This window comes from Notamacropus eugenii, chromosome 5 (genome assembly GCF_028372415.1).
Source record: "Notamacropus eugenii isolate mMacEug1 chromosome 5, mMacEug1.pri_v2, whole genome shotgun sequence".
Taxonomy (NCBI): Eukaryota; Metazoa; Chordata; class Mammalia; order Diprotodontia; family Macropodidae; genus Notamacropus; species Notamacropus eugenii.
Genome location: NC_092876.1, coordinates 1,057,733 through 1,080,094, shown reverse-complemented (window position 1 = coordinate 1,080,094; position 22,362 = coordinate 1,057,733). Strand labels below are relative to the sequence as shown.

General features: G+C 55.0%; 1 protein-coding gene across 8 annotated transcripts; it reads right to left on the bottom strand.

Moving 5' to 3' along the window:
• Window positions 1-158: 158 nt before the first annotated feature.
• Window positions 159-20,683, bottom strand: ZNF446 (zinc finger protein 446). 8 transcript variants are annotated; one of them, XM_072615813.1, is made up of 10 exons: window positions 20,602-20,674; window positions 20,244-20,320; window positions 18,980-19,083; window positions 17,386-17,838; window positions 16,836-17,025; window positions 16,387-16,478; window positions 9,908-9,992; window positions 2,953-3,072; window positions 1,762-2,527; window positions 159-444 (listed from the first exon to the last, which is right to left on the bottom strand). In XM_072615813.1, exons 3-10 carry the CDS (start codon window positions 19,040-19,042, stop codon window positions 366-368), a joined length of 1,848 nt encoding a protein of 615 aa, XP_072471914.1. In that variant the 5' UTR covers window positions 19,043-19,083; window positions 20,244-20,320; window positions 20,602-20,674; the 3' UTR covers window positions 159-365. The 8 variants fall into 8 exon arrangements, 7 of the variants coding, with proteins under 7 accessions (XP_072471914.1, XP_072471918.1, XP_072471915.1 ...); XM_072615817.1 differs by having other exon boundaries at window positions 16,935-17,025; XR_011968288.1 differs by having other exon boundaries at window positions 358-444; window positions 1,641-2,527.
• Between the last annotated feature and the right edge of the window lie 1,679 nt (window positions 20,684-22,362).

The following is a 22,362-nucleotide window of genomic DNA, read 5'->3' as shown; positions in this document are numbered from 1 at the left end:
TGTGTGGTAGACCACATGGAGAGGGTAGACTGAATGAAGGCGATCTCTTAGGAAGCTTGGACTAAGGCTGTGTAAATTATTTATAGAAAGTGTTGGGGTGATACACAGACAGGGAAGATCCACAGAAGGAAAAGAATGAATGGATGACACGCAGAGTATTCTCAGTGAACTTAAATGTAATACTGTTGCTGCCCACAGGGTGTCTCTATGAACCACAGAGAATAAAGCTATAATATACAAAGTGTGTATCTCTGGGTGTTTGCCGTTCATCCTTCATTCTCGAAGAGGACCAATGACACCAGGAAGGTGATGTCTTCACTTGCAAGTGAATTGGATTTAAGTGAGGCAGGTCAGAGTCACCAGTCTCACTTTCTCCTCCAGTCATCAGGGTCCAGTGGCAAGACATGGGTGAGACAGGACAACTGGTCTGTGGGCGATGATATCCTGACAAAAGAGAACGCAGGAGCGATGTGAGCAGAGTTGGAATGACAGATACTCTGCATGCAACCAAAAAAATCTTATAGTGAGCAACCCTGATTTGGCCTGACTGAGGATGGAGCAGGCTACCCTGCTGCTGCCAGAGAGGGAATGGAATGGAGGAGGCCCAAAAGAGGTGAGCACCTTACATGCAGTCAGGTATTTGTCACCAAACAATGTTTCTTAATTTAATTTTGTCTTGGTGTGTGTGAGAGAGAACCAGAGGGAAATTGGGCTACTGACAGTGATGTGAAAAGAAAAAAGAAAGAAAAGGAAAAAGTGAAAGAAAAGAAAGGAAAAGAAAAAAGGGGGGGAAAGTAAAGGAAGAGGGGGAAAGAAAAGAAAGAGGGAGAAAAGAAAGAAAATAAAGAGGGGAAGAAAAAAGGAGAAAGAAAGTGAAGAAAAAGGGAAAGGAGAAAAGGAAAGAAAGGAAAGGAAAAGCAAGAAAAGTTAAAGAAAGCACAGAAAAATGAAAGGGAGAAAAGGAAAGAAAGAGGGAAAAGAAAACAAAAAAGGAAAGGGAGAAAAGGAAAGAAAAAACAAATAAAAAAGGAAGACAAAGGTGAAAAGCAAAGGAAAGGAGAGAGGGGACAGGAAAGGAAAGGGGAAAGAAGCATGGAAGTCCTTTTGAAGACACCAGAGACGGACAGCAGAAGTTTGGAGGGAAACACAGACACACAGGATAGCCTTGAAACTAACCACGTTTTGGAAAACACCAAGCTGTGCTGTGATCTCCTTTGTCCCTTGACATGTTTGCTGACGTCTGAGAGTAGAGTGAACACAGTTTGTGTTCCAGAGTGTGGCAGGAATGAGGGTAGGCAGACGGTGTCTGGGACCTTGGTTCTGGGGCTGTGGGGGCTGCCCCACCCTCTGCTGGGTTCAGGCCTGGGGAGAGCCTCTTCCCAGTCTGGCCCAGCCCTCTTGTGGAAGGCTGTGAGGCTGGGCCTGCCTCCTTCCCTTCCCTTGTCTTCCTTGGCCTGTCTCCATTGCAGGCTTCCTCAGCCTTCTCTGCTTGATGTGGCTCATTTGATAGACCCAGACCCAGTCCCTGATATGGGTCCTTACTCTGCAAGTGGGACACCTGGCGGTGGGGAGGGGAAGGGGAAGAAGACAAGAGCAACAACCTACTGGCGGGTCCAAGAGGCGCTAAGGGAGTTTATTACCTAGATTAGAGTCTGGGGCAGGGGTGGGGCTCCCCTAGGGCGCTATGGCCATGGAGTCCAGGCAGACAGACAAGGAGGGCCCCTGACCCAGGTGGCCAGGCCTGGCTACCACTCGACCTACAGCGTGTCCCTGCGGTGGGTCTTCTTGTGAATGACCAGCTGGGACTTCCAGTCAAAGCTCTCCCCACACTCCACGCACGTATGCTGCTTCTCGCCCACGTGGGCCTTCTTGTGAATGACCAGCTGGGATTTCCAGTTGAAGGCCTTGCCACACTCTTGGCACTGGTAGTTCTTCTCGCCCGTGTGGCTGCGGCGATGATTGCGCAGGGTGGACAGCTCCCGGAAGCCCTTCCCACATTCGCTGCAGCGATAGGGCTTCTCTCCCGGGGGCATCCGCGGCTTGGCCCTCGGGTCCCGGGGATCTCGGGGGTCCCGGGACTCCCTCCTCTCCTCGAGCAGACTGGTGGTCGGGCCTGTGTGGGATCTCTGGTGAATGACAAACACGGACTTCCAGTCAAAGCCTTTGCCACACTCATCACAAACGTAGGGTTTCTCTCTCGCGGCCGGGAGCGAGTTCAGCGCACCTGGTGGAAAGTAGCCTTTGTCCCTCTCCGGCCAGGGGGAGGCCTGCTCGCCTGGAACCTGCTGAGCCACCCCCCCAGGAAGGAGACCTCCACGGGCGGCTCTGCCCGAGGGGCTTTCCCAGGCCACCGAAGGGGTTTTTCTTTTCCTTCCAGGACTTCCTGGTTCCGTGGTGGTCCAAAGTCCTCTCCCGGTCCCTGGACCCGGCCCGTCTCCCTGGGCTTGTCGGGTAGGCGGGTGCTGAGATGTCTGGGGCCTCACACCATCCCTGGAAGGGCAGTCTTTGTGATTCTGGCTCCTGCCTCCTAGAGAAAGAGAAAGGCTCCAGGAACCGACCCAGGGGATCAGGGTTAGGGGTAGGGGGTGGCTTTGCTCATTAGTGGCATGTGGGGAGCAGACAGGCCTAGCCCAGTCCCCAACAAAAGGGACAAATCGGAAGCCCTGGGAATGCTGACTCCAGAACTGCCCCATATCCTCTGGAAGAATCGGGAAACCCAGGGAAGAGGGCAGAGAAGCATCAGGGCGGGGGTGGGGGTGGTACGGGATGGGGGGCTTCTGGAGAGAGGGCCCACTGCTGGAGTCTTGTCTACCCAAACCTGCCAGCATTGGTGTTTCCTTTTCCTTAGGGTCTGTGGGTGGGGACAAGGAGCTGGGGGCCACTCCCAGGAGGGCGGGGCCACGGAGGAGAACCCACTCTCCAGCTGGGCTCTGAGCCCTTTCTCGGGCCCACCTGGCGGGCCGAAGTCTCTGGACCGAGTCTTCTCCTCTGCTGCTGCGCACAGAGCGGGTCCCCACGGCTCCTCCCCGCGCTCCATCATGGCTTTAGGGTCTGGTTTGGGGGCAGGGATTCCTGTCAGGGAAAAGTGGCCAACTCATCCCCAGCATTCACAGGAAGGAATGATAATTAACAGTGACCCACCACTGGGGCATTTGGATACCCCAGGGGCAGGTAGGCTCTGCCTGGGCCACGCAGAAGCCACTGCGCCGCTAGTAAGAACGGACGGGGACCCAGTGCTTCCAGGGTCCAAGGTTGAGCCTAGCTCTGACCAAGACGCCATGTGCAAAAGACCACCGCTACAAAAGGGGGCGGCAGAGGGAAGCGCCACTCTTGCCCACGTGGCTTCTAGCCGCTTCCTGGTCTTCTACACCCCGTCGACCTTCTGTCTACCCCAGGTGGGGGTTGGGGGGAAGATCAGAACCCAATTCAGTGTCGAAAACACCCATGCATCACAGAGCCTGGTCTGTGTGCAGTGAATGTTGGGTCGGTCAAAGGATAGTTCGTCTCTTAAAGAGTCCGGACTAGCGCCTGGTCTGGTCCATGGTGGAAGGGAGGGGCTGAAGGCCTTAGGACATCCAGCGCCGAGGGTGTCTCTAGGATAGGGGAGGGTTTAGTCTTCCAGGTGAGGACAGGCCCCCCAGAGGCAGGATGGGGTTCTCGTGGCCCAAGCTCAAAGTGGGCATGAGAAAGAGCTGAAGGCACAGCTGGGGCCGGGTAGGGGTGGAGTAAGGGGCCCCTGGGCAGGGGGCAAGGCCAAATAAGCATTCCTATGGCCCGCCTTTCCCCAGAACCTTCAATCCCGTTCAGGTCCCGAAGGCTGTGGCCAGAACCCAGACTGGGAGCTCCTTTCTGTATCCCCAGAGCTCAATTCCGTGCCTGGCACATTAGGCACAGCAAAGGTTGGTGGCCTGACAGCACTTGCTCAAAGCAGGGGCCCCTCCTCCCCTGGGCACCAACACACTCATGGAGCTCCCTGAGGGCAGGCCCTGTACCACACACACCGCATAAAAGCCCCAAGTAAATGCTTCATTCATTTATCCATTCATACACTCCCTGAGACCTGGCCTCCCTGACTGTCCCCTCCCTGCTCCCCATTGTCCCTTTCAAGCTCTCCTTCCTCCATCACTCAGTGACCTCTCCGTTGGGATGCTGGTCACATCTACCACCCAATTAAAATCTGCAGACACCCTCAAGATGCACCCCTTCCTCCCTCCTAGAGTTCAGTACAGCTCACAGTTTCTCCTGCTTTCCTACTTGCGGACTTCCACACAGACCCTGACATTCCCTCAGACCCTGACATTCCCTCAGACCCCCAAACCTCTCAATTCCTCCCCCTGCTCACCTCCATCCCCTGGATCTTGGCATCACCCACAAACACAGGACCTCCATGGTCTAGAATCCTGGAATCCCTTTGTCCAACCATGGTCTCCTGACTTTTCCTTCTGCCTCCCCTTACATAATCCCCACCCCACCCCCTCAGCCTTCTCCCCTGCACCAGCCTCTTCTCCCCATCTGGACCCTTTGGGGAACCAGCTCAGCTCCACACTGTCCTCTTATGAACCCCTTGATCTCTTATCACATCCTCTCACCCCCCCATCGCCCTCCCATGTCCCCCAAGTCTCAACTTTGGCTTATTCCACCCTTCACCTCCTTCACACGAATACACACGGTGATGAATGAAGGTGAAGAAAACCAGGCTCTGACACCCCCTACTGGGCCCTCCCTGCTGCCAGGCAATCGAGCTCTACCTCCCTCATCAGCTCCCTCACTCTACTCCCCCCACCCCAGCCCGGTGAGACCCTGCCTCCTAAATAGAGGCCATTCACCCTGACCTCTCCTCCCATCCCATCACTCAGTGCCTTCTCTCCTCCTCCTCCCCTCCCTTCCATTCCATCTCCTCCCACAGATGGTCCCCCCTCTGTCACCCCACCTCTCTCACTTGTCTTCAGTCTCTCCCTCTCTCCTGGCTCCTTCTCTACCAACTACAAGCCTGCCTGAGTCTTCCCAGATCCCAGGCATTGTCCAGCCCCCAGGCCCGGCTTCCTTTCCCTCATCATCTCCCCTCCCCTATCCATCCCCACTCCTTCAAGACCCAGCTAAGACCCAGCCTTCTGTGACAGCTCTTTCCAATCTCCTTTTCTCACTTTCCTCAGTCGATAATTTCCCATTCATCTTGTCTACAGTTAGTTTGTACATAATTGTTGGATTGTTGTGTCTCCCCCACCCCCTAAGCAGGGACTTGGCACAGTGCCAGCATGTAAGGACCCTTTAATAAAGGAAGGGAATAAGCAAGCATTTGTGTACCTACTATGTGCCAAGCCCCGTGCAAAACACTTTGCAAATATGACCTCATTTGACCCCCAATCCTGGTATGCAGGTGCTGTCATTATCCCTCTTTTACAGAGGAGGGAACTGAGGCATGCAGAGGTTCAGTGACTTGCCCAGGGTCACACAGATAGGAAGTGTCCAAGTCCAGATTTGAACTCAGGTCTTTCTGTGTCCAGGGCACAGTGCCCTATCCCCAGGGCCATCTTCCTATAAGCTGGTGGCCACCTGATTCAGTCCCACCTGACCACCATACTATAGCCCCAACTCACCTCTTTAGACCTCTGACATACCAGCTCAGAGTTCAGGAGTACACTTACTATGTACTCAGTGCAGGGGAGACAAAGACAGGGGTAAAGGCTCTTCTTCTCTCAAGGACTCTCCCCAGGAAATAGGAAGCAGAGGTTACAAAGGAAACTTAGGAAGGGAGGGGGGAGGGCATGCCAGTTGTGAGGCACAGCTTGTACAAAAGTAAGGAGGGGGGAATGGAACAGTACTTACAGGTAACAACTGGGGAAACACGTGGATGCTTCAGAGCAGGTGTAGGGGTGATGGTGGGGGTAAGAGCCAGTCACCTGCAGGTTGAGAGGTGACAGGGAGCCAATGGTGGGTGATTTCTGAGCAGGGGAGTAAGCTTCAGCCCTGGGGGCAGCTGGGTGGATGGATGAACCAGGGACTGACCTCAATGAGAACAGGGGCCAAGGGAGGTGAAGGTCAAAATCCAAGGGGCTGAGGGAGATATTTGAGGATGACTCCAAAGATGGGACAAGTGGGCCACTGACATGGTGCCTGGGAGACAAGGGGAAGGTCCAGGACAGAACATCAAGGGGCCCTCCCATTAAGGGATATAGAGAGACTCCGGGCACCAGCCAGAGATGAGAGTGTGACCATCAGGGGAGGGAGGGCCCTGGCCAGAGATCACCAAGGGCCAGGGAAGAATTTAAAAAGAGAATTTCTGAAAGGGATACAGCCTACTGGGTAACGTTTGTGTTACTGTATTAAATTTAATACATGTTGGGGGTGGAAGCTCAATTCCATGTGGACAGTCTCGGGCGGGTAAAGGTGGGAACTTCTAAATCTTAGAGTTCTCATGAGGCACCCCATGAAACACCAGGGAATCGAGGAGTGAGACCGAGCTATCTCGTGTATTTCCGCCTCTTCCCGTGAGAAACGTGATGGGAGGAGCATCCCCGCCCTCGAGACTGTCCCGGATCTGGGCACACCTATTGTTATCTAACAGGCACGGTATTCAGGTGCAAACTACACGGGCCGGAGAGCTTAATTAGGGTCAGGAAAGCCTGAAGGCGCTCTTAGCTCGGAGGGGCCCTGACAGGACAGAAGGGTCCGTTTTTCCTCTCTTCGCTCTCCCCTCCCCCTCTCTCCCCACTTACACTTCTACTTCCAATCTCTTACCGTAAGATCTTTGCCTCCTTGGGAGATTTCTCTCTCCCTCCTAAGGAAGAGCTCCCCCTGCACATGTAACCAGGACCCTGAATAAAGCCTAACCCTTGTTTGACTCCGGAAAGTCTCTTCTCTCATACGTTTATCCGGTTTGGCCAACCGAAGACCTGGGACAGGTAAGGTAAGACTCGGGTAGCCCTCAGGCCTCTAGGCCTGGCAAATACAGATTTTTAAAAAAAGTTTAAAGTAATCCATTCGTGGTTTCCCGTTTGATTTCTGCTTCTGGTAGGGATGTTTTCCACTTGTGTAGGGAAATGCTCGAGTCTCTTGATGTTTTGCTGGTCCACAGTATTTTTCTAAAGGGGGCTTGAGGGTGCTAGCAACTGAGTATTCAGGTTTCCAATAAACTGGGATTTAGCCAATCTAGAAGAGGACTGCAGGACTGGGGAGGGAGCAATCTGGACTCTCTCTGTACAAGTAAAACCAGGGGCCAGAAGGAGGATGGAGCCAAGCTCAGCTCGCAGGTTCCCCAAGCAGTGAAGGCAAATGAAGGTGCCCCAGGGAAAGGTCATCACTGCCTCAGGAGCCAGCATAAAAACCAGCCAGTAACGGTGGAGAGGGCTCCTCTAAGCCTGTTATTTGCCCTGGGCATGGGAGGGAGAGGCCCTGGAAATAAATACACCTCTGGTGGGGGAAATGAGAGACTGCAGGCTGATCAGCTCCTGGGAGCTGCCTACCCAGACAGCTTGTGTACTTTCTTCAGGAGAGCTGGGGCACCAGACACTGGATATAGTGAGGACCAAATATGAAAATGAAAATGAAACGGACTCTGGGGAGACCTAAGTCATTTCACAATCATGTCTTGAGGAGGAGAAATCTGACCAGTCGCTCAGTCAATTAACAAACATTATTATGTGTAAGGAACTGCACTGAGCGCTGAGCATGCAAGAAAGGGTTAAAAATGGTGCTCGCTGCCCTCAAGAAGCACACAGGGAAAGGCCAAAACTGACCCCAAATTAGAATAAGGGAGAAACAATGAAGAGGATGGATACAGCACCAAGCTGACTTCTTCAAAATGAGAAAGGGATAGTAGAACAGACAAGGACTCTGCTCATGGCCACTCCCACAGAAATGGGGGGAGAGGATGAGAAGGGCAGTCAGAAATCCTGCCTCAGAGGTGCCTCCCATGAGAAAATGGATGCCAGGGCTACTTATTTTCATCAATCTCCTGATTAATCATATGATGGCAGTCCAAGACCGAGGAAGCCATGGCTCAGCTGCCATGACAGCCTAGACTGGGGACTGAGGAACAATGGATAATGCACTGCCCACGGAACCCCTTTAGGGAGGCATGGTTGAGAATCTCCCAAAGTCCTTTGGATGGAGAGGCTGACTTTGCTGTGGTGCTTGGCATCAAGGACACAGAAGTCCCACCTAACTCTGATGTGCCTTTGACCTCTTCTCATCCCTAATGGCAGACACCCTCTGAGGTAGTCACCAGGGGAACTGAGGGGTCCCAAAGATGCTCAAGGCAGCCTTTTCTACTCTGGGACAGTTCCTTCATCAGGAAGGAATCTTTTCCTGGCATCTGCCCCAGGTTCTGCCCTCTGTGGCTGTGCAGAACAATGTGATCCTGCAGAGCCTCAAAGAAAGCACTTGTCACAGTCATCACATGCCCCCTAATCTATGGTCTAGGCCAACCTGGTGGGGAGAGCACCATTCCACTAAGGGAGACTAATCCTTGGGACAATACACATGACCAGGGCCAAAGTCTGCTTCTATCCATCCACTGGCATGGTGCCCAAGATCCTGGGCTTCCCACCATGACCACCATGAGGACACCCAGACCACCCCACTGAAAGTGACCTGACTTGAAATCAAGCACAGGGGCACCAAATGCCAGGAAATCTGGGGGAAAATCACAGGAAGGAGATGGGAGGGGGGCATCAGTCTTCATTTTTAGTGGCCCTTAGTGGGCAGAGCCCACACCAGATCAAAGTTGTCTTTGAGAAAGGTGTGAGATGGAAAAAGGGTAGCAGTGGCCACAGCGCCAGACACACCTGCTGACTCAAAGAGTAAGAGGACACAAGAAACTGCTCCTCATTTGCACTGGCCCCAGTTGCTCCTCAAGCAAAGGGTCTCCCAGGCCCTACATGGTAGGAGGTTTTGGTCCAAGGGAGGTAAGGCACAAAGCAGGGAGATTTCTGCCTGGTCAAGGGGCTCAAGTAGGTGCAGATGGAAGCATCAAGCCCCTACAGGCAGCAAGGTCTGCAGATGATGCTATGCCCCCTGGGAAAGATGAAACTAACCTTGCCCACAGGTAGGATAGAGCTGAGCAGGAGCCCCTGAGTTAATCTTAGATGCCACTCAACCAGCCACCCCCAAATCAGCATCTCCAAGGTGTCTTCAGTGGCAGGGTTCACCCAACCCCACCCTCTCTGAGCCCACCTCCGCCCCACAGAGATGTAAACCCACAGATAGCCCCTGGCCAAACCTCTCTAGGAGAGACTGCCCCACAGTAGAAGAGCAAGTCCCCACACAGACCCATCTGAGTAAAATGACAAGAAAACAGGGAATCAGAGAAACCAAGCATTTACCAAGTAGCCAGACTCCTGCTCACTCAGCATTCGAGGCTATCCAGACATCGTGCATGTAGTTCGAAGTCTGGAAATCCTGAGACCCAAGTTCAAGTCCTACCACGGCTGCCACAAACTAGATAAGCTCCAACATCCCCTGGTCTCACCACGCCCCAAGTTTGTGATTAGCACTGAAAATCCTGCTGCAGCCCTCCCCTCCTGGCCCCATTACATGGAGTGTGTCCACACTGGAGGTCTTTACTTCTGACTCCTCCTGTGCCCCCTCACCTTGCATCCTGATACCCTGCAACTTCCCACCAATCCACTCCCACACCTCCCAGCCTCCAGACAATCTGCTCCCACACCTCCCAACCTCCAGACAATCTGCTCCCACACCTCCTAACCTCCAGACAATCTGCTCCCACACTTGCCAGCCTCCAATCTGCTCCCACACCTCCCAGCCTCCAGACAATCTGCTCCCACACCTCCCAGCCTCCAGATAATTTCCTCCCACACCTCCCAGCCTCCAGATAATCTGCTCCCACACCCCCTAGCCTCCAGTTGATCCATCCACATACAACCCAAAGAGTAAGATCAGTCCTTACCCAGGGAGACCACACTGCCATACTTCTCCAGCATGACGTCCCAGTACAACTCCTTCTGGGAGGGGTCCAGCAGGCCCCACTCCTCCTGGGGAAATATCCCTGGATCAGAGGCTGCCTAGCATAGGGGACCTGGGGGGAGGGAGTGGAGAAAGGGGCAGGAAAAAGGAACTGGCCTCCCCCCAGTCCGAGAGCAGTGCCTGGAAGACAGCAGCCATGGGGTCAGGGATTGTTGAATGAATTACATGAGATATGCTATGACTAGGAAGACTCTCTTTTGTTCACTAACTGCTCTGTTTCTAAAATCCCACAACAGAAGAAAGGTTTGTTTCAAGATGCTGGATTTCGAGGGCTCTTCAGTCAAATCAACGTCCACTTTGGAGGGACAATATAGCATACTGGAACCGGCTGAGCTCAGAAAGCAGAAGAGGAAGAATACAGGGGGAAGGGATCATGGGACACTCACTCTAGAGCTGGAAGGGACCTCAGAGGCCATGGACTCCAAGCTCCTGATATGAAAGGCCTAGGGAAGCAAGGTGACCTTCCCAAGGTGACAGAGGATTCAAACCCATATTCTCTTGCCACTGTGCCGTCTTGGTTTCGTTTGGTTGATTGTTCAGTCAGCCATGTGCTCACTCACTCATCCTCTCAACAAGCACATACTAAACACCTACTACGTGGCAGGCATGGGGCTAAGTTCTTTGGATCCAGATAATTGCTCCTTCTCCATTTCTTTTGCTGACTTATCACTGCCATCACACTCCTAACTGTGGATGTCTGGCAAGGGCATCCTGGGTCCTCTTCTCCACTCGCTGCAGGGGACTTTATCAGCTCCCACGGGTTTAGTTATCATCATGCTGACACCACACAGACACACAGACACACAGACACACACACACAGACACACACACACAGACACACACAGACACACAGACACACACAGACACACACACACACACACACAGACACACAGACACACAGACACACAGACACACAGACACACACACACACACACACACACACACACACACACACACACACACACACACACACACACACACACTCCCTCTGCTGAAGGCACTGCCCTCTCAAATTGGGCAATGTCCCAGACGTCTGTCACTCCACATATCAATCAGTTGCCAAATCATGCCATTTCTACTCCCGTATCTCTGGCATTCAACCCCTTCTCTTCACTCCCACAGGGCCCACCTTAGTCCAAGCCCTCATCCCTGCCCACCTACACTGTCCCAGCAGCCTTCTCCCCACTGCCGCCACAGGGATTTTCCTTAAGTTCCACCCAAACCCTGTGACTCCTCCTCAACCAAGGCCAAAGGCTCCCTCTGTTCAGCGTTCAAAGCCCCACAGAACCCAGCTCCAATTTATCTTTCCAGCCTCACTAAACGCTGCACCTCTCTTGCACCAAGATCCCGGCAAAAATGGCCTTCCTTGTCTGGTGCTCTTCACCCACAAACTCCACTTACCCATAAACCAAGAAAGCATTTCTTACACTCCCATTTTGTAGCAGACGTTGGGAACAAAGAATGAAACGATTCTCATTCAGGTGCTCACATTCTAATCCACACAAGCAGACGCAACATAAACATGAATGTGGTTTAGTGTGAGGCAGTGGGGACAGGGGATGAGGTGGATGGTACTCTAAGTATGGGGTCAGCCAGTGCCAAGACACAAAGATGAGACAGAGTGGGAGGCAAGATGAGGCAAGACTATAGGGTGGTATGTGAAGTGAGCAACCTGGAGGGCTGGGAGAAGGGGCTAAGGGCTAAGATCATGGCATCTGTTTTGGACCAGGGGAGAGTCGGAGATGTCTCCAGGGCTTCCAGTTGGAAATGTCCAACAGGCAATGGATAATGCAGAACTGATGCTCAGGAGGGAGACTGGGGCTGGATGTGCAGATCAGGGGGATCAACCCAAAGGAGCCAGAGAGAGTGCTGGCCTCTGTCCTTCCTTATCTTTACATCAATGATAGAGGAGTGGTCTCCCTCCCTAAAGTTCCCATCACTCTCCAGAGGACCTCCCCCTTATTTCCCATCTTCCTCCTCGCCCAACCCAAGAGAACATCCCTTCTGGAACTGCCTACACTGGTGGCCATCCCCCATCTGATTTTCTTCACAAACAAACAAAGACATGGAACCTCAACCTTCATCTGGATACAGGCTGCTCCTCCGGAACCTTCCGGTCAGGACTCCTGTGAGGCCAAATGTGCCCCACTGTGCTTGAATTAATCTCACCACACAGACCTGAGCCTAGGGGTTTATGGTGGGCACCAGCTCCAGCCCCTCAAACCCTCCTCCTCTTCGTCAGCCAGGCCTGCTTCTCCTAGGAGCTGCTGGGTTCTTACCCCTCTCTGTCATTAATGTCTACTTGCCCATTGAAAACCCATGCCCTCTCTGTGTAACTAGACACTTCTCAAATCTACCTCCCTCCTGATCTCCCAACTTGCCAAAGGGAAACTTTTGATGAAACTACCCCTAGGCCTTCCAGATTTCCCTGCTGGGGCCTGACAATCCTGGCAGCACTTTGGAGACCCCTCCTCGAGATTCTGTTTGTCACTCTGGCAGATGACATCCCCAGTTGGAAGAGGTCAGCCACCTCTCTGAGGTAGATGTCGAGGTGGCCGAGCATCAGCCTGATGACTCTTGCAGCCTCAGACCCATCCTCTTCCTCCTCCCCCTCCTCTTCCCTCTCAGACTCTAGTTGCGAGGCTCCTTCGCCTCCTGTCTTTTCCAAGGATCATGATGCATTTTTCATAGGCACTCCACACTGCCAACCACCACCAAGGCCTTTGTACGTCGAGCTTCCTGCCTTCCCAAGAAGACAGTCATTTCCTTCCCTCTGCTCTCACAGATGCTCAGCTCAAACCTGGCATGATGACCTCGCACACAAGACAGAAAATGGACAGAGGCTCACTGATTTCCTGGCTCACTCCTGCCTGGCATCCTATGGTGCCCACTCAGCCCCTTCCTGCACAGTCTCCAGTGGGGTGGCCCCTGGGGGCTCTCCCCATTTTCCTTTTCTTCTCCAGCAGTAATCCTGTCAGCTTTGGGGGTGTCAACAGCTGCTACCATGCTCTCCCATCGGCCCCCACATGGAGGATCTGGTTCATTTCTGAACGTGGCCTGGCCGCACGTGCACAGACAAGATGGGGGTTGGGGCTGGCTCAAGAGCCCACAGAAGACTCGGAGAACATAGCCTGAAGAGTGCACACAAGGAAGATGGAGCAGGCAGTAGAGAGCACCATGCTTGGAGGTAGGAAAGACCTGGATTCAAATTCTGCCCCCAATTTGGGGAGCCTGCAAACCTCCTTGATGCGAGGAGAACCTTCCTGGTTCAGCTGTCCCACCATGCTGGCTCCTGTGACAGTGATGCTCCAGCCCCTGGCTCTCTCCTGAGCCTGAGTCTGCTGGACATCTGGATGATGGGTTCAGACAGACAAGCCGCCTCCCAGACAGATGGATCCCAGGACAGACACCTCCCAGACAGACGAATCCTCAGACAAACAGATCCTGAGACAGACACCTTGGACAGATGGATCCCAGGACAGATGCAGATATCTCCCACTTAACAATACTCTCCAACATGTGCAGAACGCGGATCCCCACAACTCAGAATCTGAGGACCTACAAGGAAACTGAGGCTCCATGAATTGAAAAGACTTATCCAGAGTCACTCAGCTCTCTCAGCCTCTGAGGCAAGATCTGAAGTCTAGTCTCCCCAGTCCACAATGATGGACATCTCCGACATCCAAATCTGAACTCACAACATAAACACAAATGCAGCTGCAACCTCCCTGTTCCCTCCCCTATCACTTACCCCCTCCTCGTCTCTGTCCCTGCCCCTGTCACTGTCCCAGTCACTGACTCCCATCCTTATTCCTGTCAACAACCCCATCCTGGGCCCCATCTTTGATACTGTCCACAGAACCAAAAGAGGCAGTGACTTGCCCAAGGTCACACATGGCCAGGAGAAATGACTGTCATGTCAGAGGCAGGACTCAGCTCAGGTCTTCCTGGACCCAAGGCCATCTTTCTGTTCATTAGGTCCCACAGGCTGTAGGCTCTACATAATAAGATGACAAGAAAGAGGAACATGCATAAAGCCTTCCTCAATTCCTCTCTGGGAGCGCCCTCCCCATGCCAGTGATGCAGGCAGCCTGGCGGTCATACATCAAATGCCCTGTTCTGAATGGAATGAGCTGTATCTTGAGGCTTTTCCACCTTCTTGCCCTCTCTGAGACCCAGTGCCCTGCTGCCAACTTGGTTCGCTCCTAGCCTTCGGGGGGCCTTCCCACACTCACCCTGGCGTCTCTGGTTTCTCCCCCTTCCTCCACCAGTCAGTGACCTCTCCTCCTCTGTGGTCCCAGTTAGAATCCACATCCCTTCCTCCCTCCTAGAGCTCAGTACAGCTCACAGTTTCTGCTGCCCTCCTACCTGCGGACTTCCACACAGACCCTGACACTCCCTCAGACCCCCAAACCTCTTAGTTCCTCCCCCTGCTCACCTCCATCCCCTGGATCTTGGCATCACCCACAAACACAGGACCTCCATGGTCTAGAATTCTGGAATCCCCTTGTCTAACCATGATCTCCTGACTTTTCCCTCTGTCTCCCCTTACATAACCCCCACCCACCCCCTCAGCCTTCTCCCCTGCACCAGTCTCTTCTCCCCATCTGGATGCCTTGAAGAACCAGCTCAGTTCTACACTATCCTCCTCTCATGAACCCCTCAACCTCTTATCATATCCCCCCATTTCCCCCAAGCCTCAGCCTTGGCACACTCCACCCTTCACCTCCTTCACACAAACATACATGATGGTGAATGAAGGTGGAGAAAGCAGGCTCTGACACCCCCCCACTTGGCCCTTTCTGCTGCTCAGCAGCTCCCTCTCCCCCTCCCCCAACTCTCTCAGCTGAGACCCTACCTCCTAAATGGAGGCTGTTCACCCTGACCTCTCCTCCCATCACTCAGTGCCTTCTGCCCCTCTCCTTCTTCCCTCCCTCCTGTGATGAGGCAAGGCTGACCTCTGATCAAGGCTAACCCCTCTTCCTGCCCAAGTGATCCCCTTCCATCCCATCTCCTCCAGCAGATCTGCCCTCCCCCCTCATCTCCTTCTCTCATTTATCTTTAATCTCTCCCTCTCTCCAGGTTCTCCCCCCTCTCTGATCCCTCCTCCATCTCTACATCACTTCCTCCAACCTTGGGTGCCCCTCAAGGCTCTGACTCTTCTCCCTCCATACAACTTGAGGATCTTATCCTCTCCCATGACTGACTTAAACAATTTGACGATTCTCAAATCTACCTTTCGCTGCCTCAAACTCTGTTGACCTCCCATCTCCCATCTCCAGTGGCCTTTCAGACATCTTGAACTGGATGTCCAATGGAGATTTTAATATCAACAGGTCCAAATCTGAACTCACTGTCTTTCCCCCAACCCTCTCCCCACCATGCCCTTTTCCTATCACTGGAGAGGGCACTACCATCCACCTTGTCTCTCACTCCTCAGATCCAATATGGCGCCAAGGCCCATCCATTTCACCTCCACAGCATCTGTTCAATACACTACCCACCTCTCCTCTGACCCTGCCCCCTCCCCCCCCACCAGAGCACAGCCTCATCACCTTCCACCTGGACTATGGTGACAACTGCTGGGGGAGCCTGTCTCCTCCCTCCCATTCTTCCTCCACTCAGCCACAAAAGTAATGTTCCTAAAAGGCAAAACTGGCCATGTCACTCCCCTACTCAGTAACCTCCAGTTAGCAAATAAGAAATGCTTCCTTTAACATTCAAAGCGTTTTATTACCATCCCCTCCCCCTTCCCAGTCTTCTCACCCTTACTACCTACCAGATGCTCCTGGCTGTTTCAAAAACAAGACCCTCCATGTCCAGGTATTTCCTCTGGCTATTTCTCCCTCCTCCACTCCAACTACTGAGCTCCCTGGCTCAGTCACCTTCAAGTCCCACCTCAAACCTCCCCCTCATTGGCCCACTGTGGCAGAAGAGCTATGTTGGATGGGGCTCCTGAAGATGCACAGGACAGGCCAGACTCTCAGATGTTCCTTTCCCTTCTCCAACAAACTAAGGCACTGGACTGGCAAACATCCCCTGGTTTAGAAATGGTCATAAACTGATGGAGCAAGTCCATCAGTCCAGGTCTGGGACCAGTGGGCGACTCTCTCCTGCACAGAATCCCAAGGCCCCAGACGTGCATCACTGTCTCCTTACAGTTCCTCCAAAAGGCAGAGAAAGGGGCCTGGCTTTCCTTGGACCTGCTGCCTGATATTGTTAGGGCAAGGGTCTCAGGGCCCCCAAAGGCCTCAATTACCAAGGGGAAGTAGGAGCAGTGGGGTGACAGGAAAGGAGGAGAGGGGAGGGGAGGAGAAGAGAATGAAAGAGAAGAAAGGAAGAGGAGGGCTGTGCCCAGGACCCTGCCCACCAGCAGGGTCAGCTTTCCCTGGCAGAGCTCACCTGGCATCCTGAAGGCAGGAAGGAAGCTGCCGGCTCTGGGTGGTGGCTGTTTCCCTCCTGAGGGTGGGCAGGGACCTGGGGAGTGGGTGAAACTAGGGAGGAGACAGGGCAGGTTCAAGGCCATGGCCTTTGCCTGTCTCTCTTTCCTCTCTCCCTCACTCCCCATCTCTCTCCCTCTCTTTATCTCTGCATCTCTCTCCTGTCTCTATCTCTCCCTCTTTCTCCCTTCTGTCTCTCTCTTTCCTATCTCCCTCCATCTCTCTGCCTCTCTCTCTCTCTCTCTCTCTCCCTTCTCTTATTTCTATCTCTTCTTCCCTGTCTCTGTCTCTCCTTCCCTAGTACCCCCCACCCCCAGGCCTTCCCCTCCAAGGGCCCATTTCCAAGGGCAGCTCCCTGGTCCCTCCTTCGCCCCACCCTCTGGGCACCACCACTGCCACTCTGCCACGCACTTGTTTTGTGAGACCCGCCGGGCTCCTCTTTGACATCTTGGCCCCCCTCTTCTTGGCTATCTGGCTGAGGCCTCAGTGGTGGCCCCTTCTCCTTCTGACCTTTGTTCTGAAGGCCTTTGGCTGCCGGCTGGACGCCCGGGGACTCCATCTTCGCAGAAAGTCCTTCCTGTCTCAGGATGCGACCCATGATCTGAGGAAATGAGAGACAGGGCCGTGTCCTGACTGACACTCGGCAGGCCCCTCCCCTTGGGGTAGAGCTTCCCTGGTCCTAAATAGGGGGTAGATTGACAGGATTAGAGGTCCTGGGACCCGAGGTCAGCCCCTGCGGAGCCCAGGAGGAGCTATGGCCCTGCCAAGGGGGCCAGCATGGGAGGAGAGCTGGCCTGAATCTGCTGGAGGAGTCCTCAACAGAAGAGACATGGGGCAGCACCCAGCCTAGATTCTGGGCACTGAGAGTGGAGGTCGCCTGCTTCCCCCAGCCTCACCTGCCCCCCTGCCTCACCTCCAGCCTCATCTGGCCCACCAGCCTCATCTGTCCCCCCAGTCTCACCCACTGCATCAGCCTCACGGGGTTCCTGTGCAGGCCTTCTATCAGGACCACTGCTTCATCGGCGCTCTGTGGCCCCTGCATTCGCACCCAGGTCTGGATTTCCATGGGAAGGATGTTCAGGAATTGCTCTAGTACCAGCAGCTCCAGGATCCGCTCTTTGGGGCTGACCTCTGGCCGGAGCCAGAGGACACAGAGCTCCCGGAGCCGGCTCAGGGCCTCCCGGGGCCCAGCCGCCTCCTGGTAGCGGAACCTCCGGAATCGCTGGCGAGAAGCCTCAGGACCATTGGAGTCCTGGCCCCAGGCCGTCTCCTCATCCCGCCGGAGGCCCACGGAACCCACTCTGGTGGCTGGCATCATCAGTCTGTCACTGGGCTGTGCTCTGCAGGGACCCCTGAAGTTCGGGCCCCCGGCCTCTCTCTCCCGTGGGGTCTGGGGCAGCTCTTCCCAAGGATGCTGAAGGAGGGAATACCGAGACAACTGGCAGTGGAGGAGGGACCTGGTCCAGCTTCGGCTCTGGCCTCACTTCTCAGAGACCCCCAGGGCTTCCCTGCTGCCTGTATGCTCAGGCAAGCCTCTCATCCCTCTCATGTTCCCCTTCAGGGGCACCCTCCTCAGTCCTCAGGGAGCCTTCACCAGGAATAACCCCCAGTGGTGCCAGGGCCATCCTTAACATGCTCTCTATAGGTAGCACAGGGTCCAAGGGGGGCAGGAGGGGACAGGGAGTGTGCCAAGCACAGCGAGCCAGGATGTTGGGCACAGAGCGCTTGGGGACAGTAGCAGAGAATCATGGCCGGGAAGGAGTGTGTAGGGATGCTGAGGGGTCTGAGAGGAGGCCACAGGTAAGGGGTGAGACCATACTGGGAAGGAACCAGAAACAAGTGTAAATGGTTCTTTGTAGGGGACAATTAGAGTGAGCCTAGGGGGGACCTAGGCACATTGGCAGGCAGTGGAGGAGAGGAGGGTCAAAGGCCCCAGGATGGAGGGTATTAGCCCCTGGCAAGGAAAGCTCCGAAGGGGGATTCTGTCTGGGCAGCAGGGACCTGGGGCCAGCTCCCTGGCAGAAGGCAAGGAAAGGAAGGGAGGGTAGCCCTGGGAAAGGCAGATGGAAGAGATGCGCTGTCCAAGGTCCTGGAGAAGCAAGCTGCATTGGGGGAGATGAGACCAAGCGGATGGCCTTCCCTGGGCACCTTAAATGTGACCCTGCCCCACCGTGAGGCAGCCTGAACCCCCAAACAAAAGAGAGGAGAGTTCTGAGAGGGGGCACAGCCAGCAGGCTGGGAACACAGGGGCACAGGAGCCACCAAGAGCCCAGCATCTTCTGGGGTCCCATCCCTTCCTCCTGTGGTCCTGCCCCCTTATCCTGGGGTCCCGCCCCCTTATCCTGGGGTCCCCAACCCCTCCTCCTGTGGTCACCGCCCCCCAGGTTTTCCATCCAGTTACACTAGGTACAACAGCAGGAGGGCTGTGAGACACACAACCTGGGCACTGAGCCAAACGCTTACGAATAGATCTGCAGGGAGGGCGTTTCTACACAGACTCCCCCAGCCCCAGTGGGGGAGCGTGCCCACAGGCCACCATCTCTGGGGGCACTCACCAAGCTCTGCTCCCCGGGGGCAGGAGCCCGCGGGGGGCCTCTGGGGGGAGCTCCCAGAGACATGGAGTCTACCAGAAGCAGCTCTCTGTGGCCTCAGTTTCCTCCTGTGTCAAACAAAGAGGCAGTGCTGTGGTGAGATCCCTGGGCCGGGGAGGGAGGGGAGAATCCTCCAGGCCTGCCCGAGTCCTAGAGATGGGTACCTTGTTAGTCTGGGAGAGCAGGGGCTCCCCAGGGGGTGTTGAGGACCCACACAACCTGGACACTGACCGGTACTAGAGTTGGGCAAGAGCCAAAGAAGTTAGGCATTAAGCCCAGACAAGGGAGGACTCCAGGAAGAGGCAGAGGCCAGCGAGGGCTGGATGCCCAACAGGAGGGCCAGCTGCTCTCCACCAGCCTCAGGGACCAAAAGGCCTTTCATCGGCCCCTGGCACAACGGCCCTGCCTGGAAGCAACCTGAGGACAGAGCCATGGTACCCTGCTCCTCGACCTCCCTCGCAGTGGACCCCAAACCAGGCCTGGAGCTTCAGGGGCCCTCCACCACCAGGTCACCTGGGGGTCTTTCCCCTACTCAGCTCAGGAAAGCTTATTCAGTTCATTTTACAGATGAGGGAACTAAGGCTTAGAGAAATCATTCCTCATCCTCATGCACAGTGTAGGACAGGCATCAAAGGGTCTGCTGACCCCAAATTAGAGGACCACAGAGCCAGAAACCCACAAAGAGGCAGGGCACTTGGGCAGACCAGGCAGGGAGTGGGCTGGGGGTTGGGAGGGCAGGACCAGGGCCAGCCTCTCCTCAGTTTCCCCTAATGTCAGATTCCCATCAGTCTGAGTCCCCATGGCCTCCAGGGGCACGACAGGGTTCTGGGGCTCAGGACTTCGCCCTCCCTCTTTCCATGCCTCGGTTTCCCCTTCTTTTCAGACTCCCTGAAACCTGTGTTCTGGACAAGAGGAGGTTCTGGGACTCAAGGCTCCTCCCTCTCTTGCCCCCCATGCCTCAGTTTCCCCTTCTGCCAGACACCGTACAGCAAGTGTCCACGTGTGTTCGTGGGGCAGGGCAGGGGCTCCCGGGGTCCCGCCCCTCCCAGCTATTCTTCATCTTCCTCCTCCTCCTCCTTCCGCACTCATCTCTCACCCCGCCCTCCCGTGCCTCAGTTTCCCCCTCTGTCAGACGCCTGCAGACCGTTATCTCCCACAGCCTCCCTAGCCCCACCCCCCCATCCGCTCTTCCTGCTCCTCCCCCCCGCCCATTCCTGTCCTCACTCACCACCCTGCTCGCGAGCCCTCAGCCTACACTTCCCGAAAGGCGAACCAGGTTGCGCGCGCAACCTCCTCCTTCCGCGCCTGCGTAGTAGGTTGACACCGCTATTTGCCATGGAGGCCCACAAACTACGTTTCCCAGAAGGTACCGCGCGGCAAACGATCCCACCCACCCACCCCCACTTTCTTGCGCAGTCGCTGTTTGCCCTAGGCCGCGCAGGAAGCGTCAGGCTGCCGTCGTCCTGCAGGGCCAGGCCGAGGGCGCGGGCCACAAGGACACCGACCGTGCTGGAGGGCAGCTTCCCGCTTCCCCCAGCCGCCCCCCAGGGTCCCAAGAGGCCACAACTCGCACAGTCCGCACTCACCAGATGCCTCCGGCCTTGATGGAGTGAGCTGCCAATGCGCACGCGCACACACGGACCGGCGGGGAGTCTCTCTTGGTCTGGGAGTGGGCGGGACACGCACAGGCTATCAGCCAATTAGAGCCCGAGCTCCTCCTCCTACGGTAGCCTGGGCCCAGGCCGGCTCCATGGAAACCATCAGCGAGTCCGCCCCGCCCACGGGGTCGCCTTGACTACAGCACGAGCGTCCCCGGCGGCGCCTTCTGGGAAATGGTGTTGCGGAGAGACGGGGACGCCTCGGCCGCGCTGCTGGCCTGTGCCCCGCGCCTGCCCCGGCGCCCTGCTCCCTTCAGGGTCCGAACTGCGGAGCCCGTGGAACCGAGATCGAATCGTTACTCTTCGGGCTGGTGGCCCGCTCACCTTACCTTCAGTGTCCGAACCTTTGTTTATCCATGCTATAGGAACGATCGGTCTGGTCCTTCCTTCCTGGGCCACCCCGCTGCTGGAGGACCTCTCAGGGCTGTCCTGAAGTGAGGCCCACAGTTGGAGTGGAGAGGACCCCTCACAGTCTGGCCGCCCCGCACGCCCACCCTTCCTGCTTTAGACAGAGTGCTGCACGTGCTGGGCCCCATCTCCCACCTCCAAACCTTTGCATAGCCTCCACTCTGTGGCTGGAATCTGCTGCCCCTTTGCACTCCTTTGGCAAGCCTTTGATGCCCCTGGCACGGACAAAAGCCAGGAAGGCCCTGCGCACAAGGAACTTAAATTCTGTTGGGGAAAACCAATACTTTTCCTCTAAATGGTGTCATGGAGATAGTTCTGGACATGGACTTCGAATCTAACTTCAGATATTTAAGCAAGTCACTTCACCCCTGCCTGCCTCAGTTTCCTCATCTGTAGAACAGGAATAACAACAGTACCTACTTCTCAGGGTTGATGGGAGGATAACCATGTAAATGCTGTATAAACAGTATTGGGCAGAAGGAGGGCAGGGTCCTGGACTTCCTGGAGGAGTGAACAGCGACTCAGCTGAGGGACCAGAAGGTGGAAGAGAGGAGGCCCCAGGAGAGGCCACCTAGGTCCCTGTCAAGCCCCCACCTGACCTGCCCCTTATCACAGACCTAAGAGGCCAGGGCCATACTGAACCAGCAAGCTTTTTGTGCTGAGTTAGGGAAACAATCAAGCCTGAGGTTCCCTCCAGCATCCCTGCAGCACTTTTCACTGCATTTATGGAGGGTTTAGTCCAGGCCTTCCTGAACTGGGTCTTCCTGGGTTGGAAGTGGGAAGAGAGAGCCTTAACTACATGATACTTTACACTGAAAAACCTGCACTAACCCTAACATCTCCTTAAGCTGTCATTTTCCCAGCCAAACTCCTCAGAAAGTCATGATGCCTCCACTTTCTCTTTTCTCACTCTCTTAAACTCTCTAATCCAGCTCCCTGACCTCATTATTCCACTGACACTGTTCCCTTCAAAAAGACCAGTAGCCTCTTAGTGGCCAAACCCAATGGCCTTTTCTCAGTCCTCAGTCTCCTTGACCTCTCTGCTGCCTTGGACTCTGTTGATCATCTCCTCCTTGATCCCCTCTTCTCTCTAGGTTTTTAGGACACCCCTTCCCTTCTCTCTCCTAGTTCTCCCCACACATCTCTGACCATTCCTACTCTGTCTCCTTGGTTGGATCCTCCTCCAATCACATCCCTCAGGGCTCTGTCCTGGGCCCCTCTCTCCCTGTATCCTACTTCATTTGGCGATCTCAGCAGCCCCCACAGATTGAATGACCATCT

Coding starts and splice junctions, on each gene's coding strand:
- ZNF446 (XM_072615814.1), bottom strand. CDS start 19,042: ATGTCTCTGGGAGCTCCCCCCAGAGGCCCCCCGCGGGCTCCTGCCCCC. Junction 9,993..16,386: donor TCCTGCCTTCAGGATGCCAG/GTGAGCTCTGCC, acceptor ATATTTCCCCAG/GAGGAGTGGGGCCTGCTGGA. Junction 445..1,761: donor ACCCACCGCAGGGACACGCT/GTAGGTCGAGTG, acceptor CTCTTTTGTCAG/GATATCATCGCCCACAGACC.